We start from the raw sequence: 12,904 nt of genomic DNA, 5'->3' as shown, positions 1-12,904 counted from the left end.
GCTGGTTCCCTTTCTTGAGGAGCTAGCCAAAGGCTGCGAAGCGCTCTGCTGGAATTGGGCCTTTGCAGCCACCGTCTCTAAGCTGGGTTTCCGGTCTCCTAGCAACAACATGTGGTGACTCTCAAGGAGCCCGGGCTGAGGTGAGTGTCCAGATGAGGGTCGGATTCAGAAGGAATCTGGGGGTGCAGCCCACAGGGGGTCAGGGATTCTGCTTTCCAACCGGGCCTGACGCTAAGCTTCCCGGGGGGGTGGGGGGTGGGGCGGGCCGCTGAGCGGCGCGGAGGGTTGCAGACCTAGTCTCCTCCTGGGCCCCCGGGGTCCTAGGCTTTCGGCTTGCTCCTTGGTCTCTCCACCTCTATGAAAGTGCTTAGGAAAACCCATGGCAGGACTTAGACGCAGAGTAGAAATCTTATTATTGAGACGCTGCTTGTTGAAAAAGGTATGACAGTTTCCAGCTTTATAAATTAATAAAATCAAGCACCTGTTAATGCTATTTAGTCACAATTACATTAAATTTGGGGTGGGGGGAATGCCTGTTATTGCAGTTGATACCAGTCAAGAATCTCTTAACTTGTACCCTGAAAAGCCAGAATGGAGCTATCAATGCCCCCTCCTCAGATCTATGTAGAAAAGACTCTGGCCATTATCAAACCAGATATTGTTGACAAAGAGGAGGAGATACAAGATATTATTCTCAGATCTGGATTCACCATTGTTCAGGTAACTTCTGGGCCGGATGATCATGTTTTTTTTCTCTCTAGTGAATTAGGCTTTTCCTCCTTAGCTTTTAACTAAAATAGAATTTAAAATTCACTTATCTTAAGTAGAACATATATTTGGAAACTCTTCTTAGGCATAGGGTTATATCCCTAAACTGTTATTTTAGATTACCTTATTTTTTTTTAATTAATTAATTTATTATTTTTATTTTTGGCTGCGTTGGGTCTTCGTTGCTGCACACGGGCTTTCTCTGGTTGCATTGAGCAGGGACTATTCGTCGCGGTGCGTGGGCTTCTCATTGTGGTGGCTCCTCTTGCTGCGGAGCACGGGCTCTGGGTGCGCAAGCTTCAGTAGTTGTGGCTTATGGGCTCTAGAGCACAGGCTCAGTAGTTGTGGCGCACGGGCCCAGTTGCTCCGCGGCATGTGGGATCTTCCCCGACCAGGGCTCGAACCCTTGACCCCTGCCTTGGCAGGCGGATTCTTAACCACTGTGCCACCAGGGAAGTCCAAGATTACCTTTGATTTTACCTTTTAAAAATGTTTATGTAAATGTGTCAGCCCATTTAGATCCTTAGTATTTAGCATGAAATTTAGGTTTATTCTTGTAAGTATAAGAGTTATATGTGATAATATTAACAAAAGTTTTTTCACATTTCAAAAGGATATAAAATGAGAAGTAAAATTTCTTTTTCTTCCATCTCTCCTCTCCCAGCTCAAGTCCTAAACTCCAGAGAGAGGCAACCACTTAACACTTTCCTGTTCTTCCAGGATTTCTTTTATGCATTTACAAACATTTTTCCCCCATAAAGTAGGACAGTCCCCTTCCCTTGACCCCCTTTACAAAGTCCCTCAGATAGCATTCCAGATCATTACATCTGAATCTATCTCATTCTTCCTAACTTCTGTGTAATACTCTTCTGTACAGATGAGCCACAGTCTATTTACTTGGTCTTCTCTTGACTGTTGGGTGTTTTTTTTTTTTTTTTTTAATTAATTTATTTATTTCTTTATTTTTGGCTGTGTTGGGTCTTAGTTTCTGTGCGAGGGCTTTCTCTAGTTGTGGCAAGTGGGGGCCACTCTTCATCGTGGTGCACGGGCCTCTCACTATCGTGGCCTCTCGTTGCGGAGCACAGGCTCCAGACGCGCAGGCTCAGTAGTTGTGGCTCACGGGCCTAGTTGCTCTGCGGCATGTGGGATCTTCCCAGACCAGGGCTCGAACCCGTGTCCCCTGCATTAGCAGGCAGATTCTCAACCACTGCGCCACCAGGGGAGCCCTGTTGGATGTTTTTTTTCGGTTGGTTTTATTTCTTTTTTTCAGTTATTTACGAACGTTTAATGTTTTAAGCCTTATACTTGTTCTGCAGTTGGTAGTTTTGAAAATGAATATAGAGTGTTGTTAAACATTATCAAATTAAAAAAAATCAAATAGAATGGAATTTTTTAAAACATCTTTATTGGAGTATAATTGCTTTACAATGGTGTGTTAGTTTCTGCTTTATAACAAAGTGAATCAGCTATACATATACATATATCCCCATATCTCCTCCCTCTTGCATCTTCCTCCCATCCTCCCTATCCCACCCCTCTAGGTGGTCACAAAGCACCGAGCTGATCTCCCTATGCTATGCGGCTGCTTCCCACTAGCTATCTATTTTACATTTGGTAGTGTATATATGTCCATGCCACTCTCTCACTTTGTCCCAGCTTACCCTTTCCCCTCCCCATGTCCTCAAGTCCATTCTCTATGTCTGCATCTTTAGAATGGAATATTTTTAATCTTCCTTTTTTCTCTACCATCCTTATTTGAAATTTCAGTTTTTTATTCTCTAATAAATATACAGTGTCATATTGCCTATTGAATCTTTTTAAAAATAATAAAAGGAGAAAACTCGGGCTTCCCTGGTGGCGCAGTGGTTAAGAATCCACCTGCCAATGCAGCGGACATGGGTTTGAGCCCTGGTCCGGGAAGATCCCACGTGCCGTGGAGCCACTAAACCCGTGCGACACAACTACTGAGCCTGCGCTCTAGAGCCCGCGAGCCCCAACTACTGAGCCCACGCGCCACAACTACTGAAGCCCGTGTGCTTAGAGCCCGTGCCCCACAACAAGAGAAGCCACTGCAATGAGAAACCCATGCACTGCAACAAAGTGTAGCCCCCGCTCGCCGCAACTAGAGAAAGCCCGTGTGCAGCAACGAAGACCCAACACAGACAAAAATAAATAAATAAATAAATAAATTTATTTTAAAAAAATAATTTTAAAAAATCTAAAAAAATGTCTAGGTACCGTAAAGGAAAAGATTGATAAAAGTATAAATATAAAAAACTTGCACATGGCCAAATAAACATAATAAGCAAAGTCAAAACACAAATGACAAACTGGGGAAGAAGATTTGTAATTCATATCACAAAGGCTAATCTCCCTAGTATATAAAAAGCTCCTAGAACAGGATAAAAATTCAGTTGAAAATGGGCAGTACATGTGGATGGTCACAGAAAAAGAAAAACAAATGCTTCTGAAACATAGGAAAAGATGCTCAATCTCTAAGCAGGAAAAAAGCAAATTAAAATGACACTGAGATACCATCTGGCAAGAATATAAAAGTAAATGACATAACCCCTATGGAAGGGGATCTGGCAATTATCTATCAGTATTACAGATGCATATACCCTTAAACCCAGCAGTACTCTTCTGGGAATCTCTCCTATAACCCATGTATTAATATGAAGTGACCTATATCTAGGTTATTTTTTGCAGCATTATTTATTTACAAGCAAAAGATTGAAAACAACCCAGCATTAGAAGATTGGTTAAATTGACCCTGGCGATCCACCAAATTGAATACTATGCAACTAATTATAAACCTCTCTGTGTCCTGTTATGGAAAAAAGCAAGATGCAGAACAATGTGTAGCTACTTTCTATGATAGAGAAAAAGTAATATATATTCATGTTTGCCGGTATTTGCAAAATGAAACTAGGAGATAAATAACCATTAAAAAATGGTTGCATATTGAGGGTGAGGAAGAACAGGCTGGGTTAGGACAGGGATGGGAATAAGATTTTTCATATAAGCCTTTTTATATTGCTTTGAATTTTTTAGCCCTGTAAGTATATTACTCATTAATTTGAGAAAAAAAACAAAGTATACAGGTAATATAAAGTTTCTAATTTGTCTTTTAAGTCCATATTTTGAAAAGAATTAGTGAAAAACTTAATTAAGGAGTTAATGATAACTATAAATTAAAACTTAGTGTTAAAAAAAAAAACTTAGTGTAAATGCTAATATTTAACACTTGCCCTAGTCAGCAAGAAGTTTCAAACCAAAGAACGCCTTGCTATATTGTATGCTTCTTTTTTGTTTTAATTGTGATAAAATATGCACAACATAAAATTTACCTTTTTAATCATTTTTAAGAGTACATTTCAGGGGCATTAAGTACCTTCACACTGTTGTGCGGCCATCACCACTATCCATCTCTAGAACTTTTTCATCATCTCAAACTGAAACTCTGTACCCATTAAACACTAACTACCTGTTTAGCCCTCTCCCTACCCCTGGTAACCACTATTCTTTCTGAGAGACTTTCTGTCTCTATGACTTTGCTATTCCAGGTGTCTCATGTCAATGGAATCATTTGTCTTTTGTATTGTATGCTTTAAAAATAGGCTGTATTATAGGTGGGAGTTCATTGAACTTGAGGCTTTCTTGTTCCATCTAGGAAAAACCTCCTAAAATATGATGTATTCTTTCAGTAGGTGGCAGTCTTTCCTGTGTTACAAACTAATGACTCCTCTTTGTGAAAATATTTTTTGTTGTTGTTTATTTCTATTTATTTATTTTTTGGCCGTGGCTGCGGGATCTTAGTTCCCCTACCAGGGATTGAACCCATGCCCTTGGCAGTGAAAGCACAGACTCCTAACCACTGGACTGCCAGGGAATTCCCTCTTTGTGAAAATATTAATCTAAATTCCAAAAAAGGTTTATCTGATCTAATTTTAAAGCAACTGATGGAATCACTGATTCAGTGTCAACTTTAGTTTAAGATGAGCCCTTAATTTTTAAAATTACGCTGCATTAGCTAGCATACCTGCAGAATATAGCTTCCCTTGCTTGTTAAGGGGCATATGGCAGATAAGGGCTTAACAATGCAGCAAAAAAAGCACTCAAATCAATATGCATAAGAATCACAAATACTGGCATATCTTAATTTTAAATAATAGAATCAAGGATTATACTAAATCAGGCACTGTTATAACTTCTCAAATTTCTTCTATTTCTTGACTATATGAATTTTAATATGAGAATAGATGTCAGCACCTTTTTTTTTTTTTACAGTACTGTAACTGATCCTTGACTAGTGAGAATGTTATGTTTGTCCAGTAGAGCCTGTTTATAGCATTGCTGACCTACCTAGTAAGCATCTCTACAAGATTCTTGCTCTGGGCAGTTTAGATCCCTCTCTACAAACCAAGCAATTTTATCAAGTTTCTGAAACTTGAAGACACATGATAGTTTTGGAAGGGACTTTAAGAGGTAGGTCACTTGGTAAAATTCACACTGTACTCTCAGGAAAATCTAACCCATTTTATTTTATTTACTTATTTAGTTAAATACATTTATTTATTTATTTTTGGCTGCATTGGGTCTTCATTGCTGCGCTTGGGCTATTCTTTAGTTGCAGCGAGCAGGGGCTACTCTTTGTTGCAGTACGCGGGCTTCTTATTGCGGTGGCTTCTCTTGTTGCGGAGCATGGGCTCTAGGTGGGTGGGCTTCAGTAGTTGTGGCACACAGGCTCAGTAGTTGTGGCTCATGGACTCTAGAGCACAGGCTCAGTAGCTGTGGCTGCTGGGCTCTAGAGCGCAGGCTCAGTAGTTGTGGCACACGGGCTTAGTTGCTCTGCGGCATGTGGGGTCTTCCCAGACCAGGGCTCAAACCCATGTCTCCTGCATCGGCAGGCAGATTCTTAACCACTGTGCCACCAAGGAAGCCCTCTAACCCATTTTAGAAAGATGGATATCTGCCTCAATCTTGGAGATTTTTAGCCTTCACCTAGTAATTTATCTCCATGTCTCATCATCCTTACTCCAGTGAGAAGTTTTCCTTGATGTCTACTTTGAATCCCTCTATTATATTTTGAGCCCTTTCCCTCATGATCTATCTTTAATGGATTGGTAAACAGTAGTAATGGAGTGATTTTTTTAAAAAATGTACTCAAGGGACCTCCCTGGTGGCGCAGTGGTTAAGAATCCACCTGCCGATGCAGGGGACACGGGTTCGAGCCCTGGTCCGGGAAGATCCCACATGCCATGGAGCAACTAAGCCCGTGCGCCACAACTACTGAGCCTGCACTCTATAGCCCGCGAGCCACAACTACTGAGCCCACATGCCACAACTCCTGAAGCCCATGTGCCTAGAGCCTGTGCTCCTCAACAAGAGAAGCCACCACAGTGAGAAGCCTGTGCATGGCGACGAAGAGTAGCCCCCTCTTGCCACAACTAGAGAAAAGCCCACGCGCAGCAACGAAGACCCAATGCAGCCAAAAATAAATAAATAAGATGTACTCAAATAGTTGCTCTTAGGGAAAATGTGATGCTTTCTAATTGGAAGAATGACTGACTCAGCTTCTATGGTTTTTAAAATTTAATAATTCATTCATATAGTTTCTCATTTGTGAACAAAATTAACATTTATTTGTCCCAAACATTTCACATTCTTTCAAATTAACAAAGTTAATGCTAACTAACTATTCTTAAGATCATAGTGAATCAACATATTTATGGCAGAACCAGAATAAAGAATATACAACTTTCACGTTCAAGTGAAAAACTTGTTTACTGCATCATTATACTGCGTACTATTTCTAAATACCATAATGAGACCAGCTCCCTAAAATATGTAGGAAAATTTCACAATGAATACGAAAATATCACAAATAGGGAAAGATGAATTTGGAATATTCTAAAGTCCAATTTTGTTACTTTATACAAAGTATGTATTAACAGAATATTAATGATTGGCGTGTTTTTACTTTAAGAAGGAGGTATGATGAATTTGTCATTAACATACCATATGTTGAAAGAGGCTGCCCAACAAGAATAGTTTTTCTTAAGTAGGTTAAATAATTCTTATTTACAGCCTACATTTAACTTTCTTATCTTGACCTTTGCTCCTAATACAAAAATAAATCTCAAATTTGTGGTCAGATTGGTACTAATTTCAAGTTATTAATGACTTAATGAGGTATTATTGAACTGTCAATAATGCTTTTGTTGATTTTGTTTCTCTTTTAGAGAAGAAAACTGCATCTCAGCCCTGAGCACTGTAGTAACTTTTATGTGGAACAGTATGGGAAAATGTTTTTCCCCAATTTAACAGCTTACATGAGTTCTGGACCACTTGTTGCCATGATATTAGCTAGACATAAAGCCATCTCTTACTGGAACGAACTCTTGGGACCAAGTAATAGCTTAGTAGCTAAGGAGACACACCCAGACAGGTAACTTTCCTAGGGGAGAAATGGAATCCAACTATGAAAATGAAAAAAAAAATCTGATTTCATTGTAATAGGAATTTCCTTTAATTTGAAAGTTTTCCTAAATAACCTGATTTTTTTTGGTGGTGGTGGAGGGCTGGGTAGGGGAGGTCCATTTTGTGTTTTAACTACTTAAATGTGTATTTTAATATCAAATACCACAAAAGGTCTCAGAGAATTTTGATTTATAACCATAAATATAACCACTAGCCTTATTTTTCTCTCATCCTTGAATTAAACTGCCACTGGTGTAGGATTTTTCATGGGAAAATTGGTATGGTATTTTATAGAATATTGGTAACACAGGACCAGAAACTCAGGTTTTCAGCATTATCATTAATGTCTGGAAACCAGAGGGCATTGAGTTCTTGCACTTTGAAAATGCATTGCTTTTTCAGTTGTCACAAAACAACACCTCTTTTTCACCCAGATAACTCTTATTTTTCCAGTGTATCCCTCCCGCAGATTTAAATATACTTGACCCTCATGTAGATAGATTTATGCTTAAATTCAAAATAGATTAAAACCTCCATATGTGAGAAGTGGTGATGCTTCTGTAAAATTCCTAAATAGAATGCATATGTAAAAAGTAAAGAAAGTATGTCAGATTGGATGGTCATCATCTCTAACTTGCTTTTAGTCTAAGGGCAATTTATGGCACAGATGAGCTAAGGAATGCACTTCATGGAAGTAATGATTTTGCTGCAGCAGAAAGAGAAATGCGATTCATGTTTCCTGCAGGTGAGTTACAGATGAGTAATTAGTCAATTGTATCTACTTATTGTTTGCTTTCTCTTTTATTTTGGAGATATAGCTGGGAAGGAAGATAACAGGGATTTTCTCCAGTATATTCTGTCATATTTTCAAGTTGTAGTTACTTAACTTGAAGCCAAGAGTAGAAAACATTTTTCTCAGAACTAAATTGTGACCTCTAGGGAATCTTTTGAGAAGAGTTTACTTTTTTTTCTTTCTTTTCTCTTGGGTTTTTCTTCTTCTGTGTTGTAATTCCTTTTAGTTATCCCTAAATGCATCAGTCAAATTTGTTACACTTGAAAAAAGAATCTTCTTTGGAAATTATGACTGATTTGCCATTTTCTCTAACAGTTTACTCTTTGTCTAACAAACACTCATGGTTTTATGAAATTAATAGTTCTGAGGCCCTTTTTTTGTTTCCAACCTGTTATGAAAGTTATAAACCTTGTATAAGTGGGTATAATAAGGAGCAGCACTGAGGTTTTTAGTTTATTTTCAATAATATTTTTAGAGCAGAAAGGAATTTTGGTGATTTTTATTATAAAGAAAAGTCAAAGCATTGGGCAATTTTGAATTTTTTTTTTCTCTAAGTAATTTAGACCTGTTCCTCAGTATTTTCTGCTGAAGATTTATTCAAAGAAAACTGAAAATTGTCTTGGAGATTTAAAAGTTCAGATTTTTGAACAAAAACTGTTTTAAATATATCTGTACACAAAAGGATTTGCCTACTACATACTTTATTTCTGTGACAGAAATTTCTGTCATATCCATCCCATTAAGATATCTTTTTCATTGGAACTGTTTATTGTGGAATATTTACACAAAAGTAGATAGCACAGTATAATAAACCCCTAATGAACCCATCACCCAGCTTCAACAATTTTGGTCAGTCTTTTTTTTTTTCTAATTGAAGTATAGTTGATTTAGTTCAGTCTTATTTCATCTATAACCCCTGCTCCTACTTTTCCTGCTTCCATATTATTTTGGAGCACATCTTAAACATGAGATGTTTTTTTAATGTGGTAGATCTTTAGATTTAGTCCTACTAGTGAATTAGACTTTTCCTCCTTAGCTTTTAACTAAAATAGAGTTAAAAGCTGATTTATCTTAAGTAGAAGATATTTTTGGAAGCACTTCTTACTCATAAGGTTATATCCCTAAACTGTTATTTTAGATTGCCTTTGATTTTACCCATTAATTAATCCTCTAGATACAGTTAGACATTTGAGAAGCAGCAGTTGTAGGATAAATATAAATGATTAATTACCTACTACCTTGCAGATCTCTTGCTATGAGAATGTGAAGTTCTTGAGAGAAAGTTCTCAGAGTTTATGATATGAGCTCCCTCTTGCTTAGCAGTCAGTCAGGAACTATATGCAAAACCCTATATGATGAAGAGTCACTAAAGCAAGTTACAAAGATATTCTAAAACATATTCCTAATCCTTGAAAAAGCTAGTGCTCTTCCCTTCCCTTTTAATAGGGATGGCTGATTCAAAGCTTTGCTATATTCCATTCATTCAACAAATTTATTGAGTTAACTACTGCGTGCCAGAAATACAAAGATGAATAAGATGTCTCTGCTCTTTTCAAGAACACTATATTTTAAAAGTCTATAAAAATAAATATACAATGCAGTATATAAATTATGCCATGAAAAAGCTTTTAAAAGTATATTGAAAGTTTATCTATGTAAGAAACATGAAAACACTTTTTAGTTTCCCATTAATTCATCCAGCCCAATTGTCGAAAATCAGTTGGCCATATATGTAAGGATCTACTTCTAGATTCTCAATTCTGCTTCGTTGATCTTTATTGTCTATCCTTATGTCAGTACCATACAGTCTTAATTATTGTGGTTTCATAATAGGTTTTGAAATCAGGTTAGTGGAAGTCCTCCAACTTCCAAATAATAAGTGGTCAGAGACAAATAATAAATGGTCAGCAAAAACAGAGTAACAAACAATCCAAAAATGAAGTTAAGAAAACAGTTTTATTCACAGTAGCATCAAAAATAAGATATTTAATAATAAATTTAACAAAAGAAGTGAAATTCTTGTGCACTGAAAAGCACAAAATGTTGCTGAGAGAAATTCAAGAATATCTAAATAAACAGACATCCCTTGTTACTGGAAGAGTCAATATTGTCAAGATGGCAGTTCTCTCCAAATTGATTGATAAATTTAATACAATCCCTATCAAAGTCTATGAATGCTTTTATGTAGAAATTGACAAGCTGATTCTAAAATTTATATGGAATTGCAAAGGATCTAGAAGAGCTAAAACAATTCTGAAAACAAAGAACAAAGTTGGAGGACTTCCACTAACCTGATTTCAAACTCTGTTATGAAACCACAATAATTAAGGCAGTATGGTCCTGACATAAGGGTAGACATAAAGATCAGTGAAGCAGGGCTTCCCTGGTGGTGCAGTGGTTGAGAATCTGCCTGCTAATGCAGGGGACATGGGTTCGGGCCCTGGTCTGGGAGGATCCCACATGCCACGGAGCAGCTGGGCCCGTGAGCCACAATTACTGAGCCTGCACGTCTGGAGCCGGTGCCCCGCAACAAGAGAGGCCGCGATAGAGGCCCGCGCACCGCAATGAAGAGTGGCCCCCACTTGCCACAACTAGAGAAAGCCCTTGCACAGAAACGAAGACCCAACACAGCCATAAAAAAAAAAAAAAAAAAAGATCAGTGAAGCAGAATAGAGAATCTAGAATTAGATTCTACATTTATGTACAATTGATTTTCGATAAAAGTACCTAGACAATTTGACGGGGAGAGGGTGGTCTCTTCAACAAATGGTGCAGAGACAACTGGATATCCACATGCAAAAACAAACAAAACAACTTAGACCCTTGGTTCACACCACACACAAAATTTAACACAACATGGATCATCGACCTAAACATAAGAGCTAAAAACATCTAGAAGAAAATATAGAAAATCTTCATTACCTTGAGTTGGACAAAGAGCTCTTACATATGACATCACAAGTATGATCTATAAAGGAAAATATTGATAAATAGGACTACATCAAAATTCAAAGCTTTTCTTCTTCAAAAGCCATCATTAAGAGTATGAAAAGGGGACTTCCCTGGTGGCACAGTGGTTAACAATCCACCTGCCAATGCAGGGGACATGGGTTCTATCCCTGGTCCAGGAAGATCCCACGTGCCATGGAGCAACTAACCCCGTGCACCACAACTACTGAGCCTGCACTCTATAGCCCGTGAGCCACAAGTAGTGAGCCCACGTGCTGCAACTACTGAAGCCCACACGCCTAGAGCCCGTGCTCCGCAACAAGAGAAGCCACTGCAATGAGAAGCCCGCGCACCACAGCGAAGAGTAGACCCCTGCTCGCCACAACTAAAGAAAGCCCGCGCGCGGCAACAAAGACCCAACGCAGCCTAAAATAAATAAATTTATTTTGAAAAAAAAAGTATGAAAAGATAACGACAGACTGGGAGAAAGTATTTGCAAATCATATATCCGGTAAAGCACTTGTATCCAGAATATATAAAGAACTTTTACAATTCAATACTAAGACAAACAACTGAATTAAAAACTGGGCAAAAGAATTGAATAGGCATTTCACAAAAGAAGATGAATGGCTAATAAGCACATGAAAAAGTGCTCAACATAATCATTGGGGAAATGCAAATTGAAACAATGAGATACCACCTGCATACCCACTAGAATGGCTATAATCAATGGCAAGGGTATAGAGATACTGGCATTCTCCATACGTTATTGTAAAATGGTACAGCCACTTTGGAAAACAGTTTGGTGATTTCTTAAAATGTTAAAACATCCACGTAACATGTAAGTCCACTAGCAGTTCCACTCCTGGCAGCATCTACCCACACAAGAGAAATGAAAACATAACTCTACTTAAAAAACATATGTGAATATTCATGGTAGCATTATTTAATACAGCCCCAAACTGGAAACAATCCAACTGTTCACCAATGGATAAACAGCATTTAGTATAGCCACACAGCCATACATTGGGATACTACTCAGCAATTAAAAGGAACAGACTCCTGATACATGATACAACATGGATGAACTTCAAAACATTATGCAAAGTAGAAGAATCCAGGCACAAAAGACCATATATTATATGATCCATTTATCGGAAATGTCCACAAAAGATGTTTTTAGAAACAGAAAGAAGCTTAGTGGTTGCCAAGGGCTGGGGGTGGGAGTGGTAGTGGGGAATTGCAAATGAATACGAGGAAACGTTTTTGGGATGATGGAAGTTTTCTAAAACTGGATTGCAGTGAGGATCACACAATTATAAGTTTATTAAATCAGTTGTATACTTCAGTGGGAGAATTTCATGATAAGGGAATTATACCTCAATAAAACTTAAAAAAATAAAATTATAAAAAATAGATGAGGTTTCTGCTCCCATGGACTTTATTGTTTAGTGTTCAAAAGATAGCCATTAAACAATAATTACCTATATAATTGCATAGTTATTATCTAACAGTTGCATAGTTCTTGTGTGGTAAGTACTATACAGCAATTAGAGGGTATCATGAGAGACTGGTAACAAGACAGGCCCGACAGAGGAGTGACGTTTTAGTTGAGATCCAAGGGATAAATAGTGGTTAACCAGAGAAAGGGAAGAACATTCTAGCAGAAGAACAGCAAGTGCTCAAGTGATGAGTAGGAAAGAATATGGCACATGGCACATATATAAACTGAAAGATGTGGAGGAAGACACACTAAGATGAGGTTGAAGAGGTAAATAGAGGTCACATAGTGTAGTCTGTGGGCCAATATATGGAATTCTGTCTTGAATATAAGTGCAGTAAGGAATCAATGAGGCAAGAAGCAAGAAGAACTACAGTCCTGCAGCCTGTGGAACAAAAACCACATTCACA

General features: G+C 38.0%; 1 protein-coding gene across 2 annotated transcripts in view; it reads left to right on the top strand.

Annotated features, from left to right (window-relative positions):
* Positions 1 to 108: 108 nt before the first annotated feature.
* Positions 109 to 12,904, top strand: part of NME5 (NME/NM23 family member 5) — a 45,943-nt gene continuing 33,147 nt past the window's right edge. For both annotated transcript variants that reach the window (XM_059919496.1, XM_059919495.1), the window contains exons 1-4: positions 109 to 140; positions 546 to 720; positions 7,014 to 7,219; positions 7,896 to 7,996. In XM_059919496.1, the coding sequence (XP_059775479.1) occupies positions 592 to 720; positions 7,014 to 7,219; positions 7,896 to 7,996 (436 nt within the window). In that variant the 5' untranslated portion in view covers positions 109 to 140; positions 546 to 591. The remainder of the gene's footprint in view (positions 141 to 545; positions 721 to 7,013; positions 7,220 to 7,895; positions 7,997 to 12,904) is intronic.

This window comes from Balaenoptera ricei, chromosome 3 (assembly GCF_028023285.1).
Source record: "Balaenoptera ricei isolate mBalRic1 chromosome 3, mBalRic1.hap2, whole genome shotgun sequence".
Classification (NCBI taxonomy): Eukaryota; Metazoa; Chordata; class Mammalia; order Artiodactyla; family Balaenopteridae; genus Balaenoptera; species Balaenoptera ricei.
Note: the sequence above shows the minus strand (reverse complement) of the source record. Positions and strands in the feature narration are given on the sequence as shown.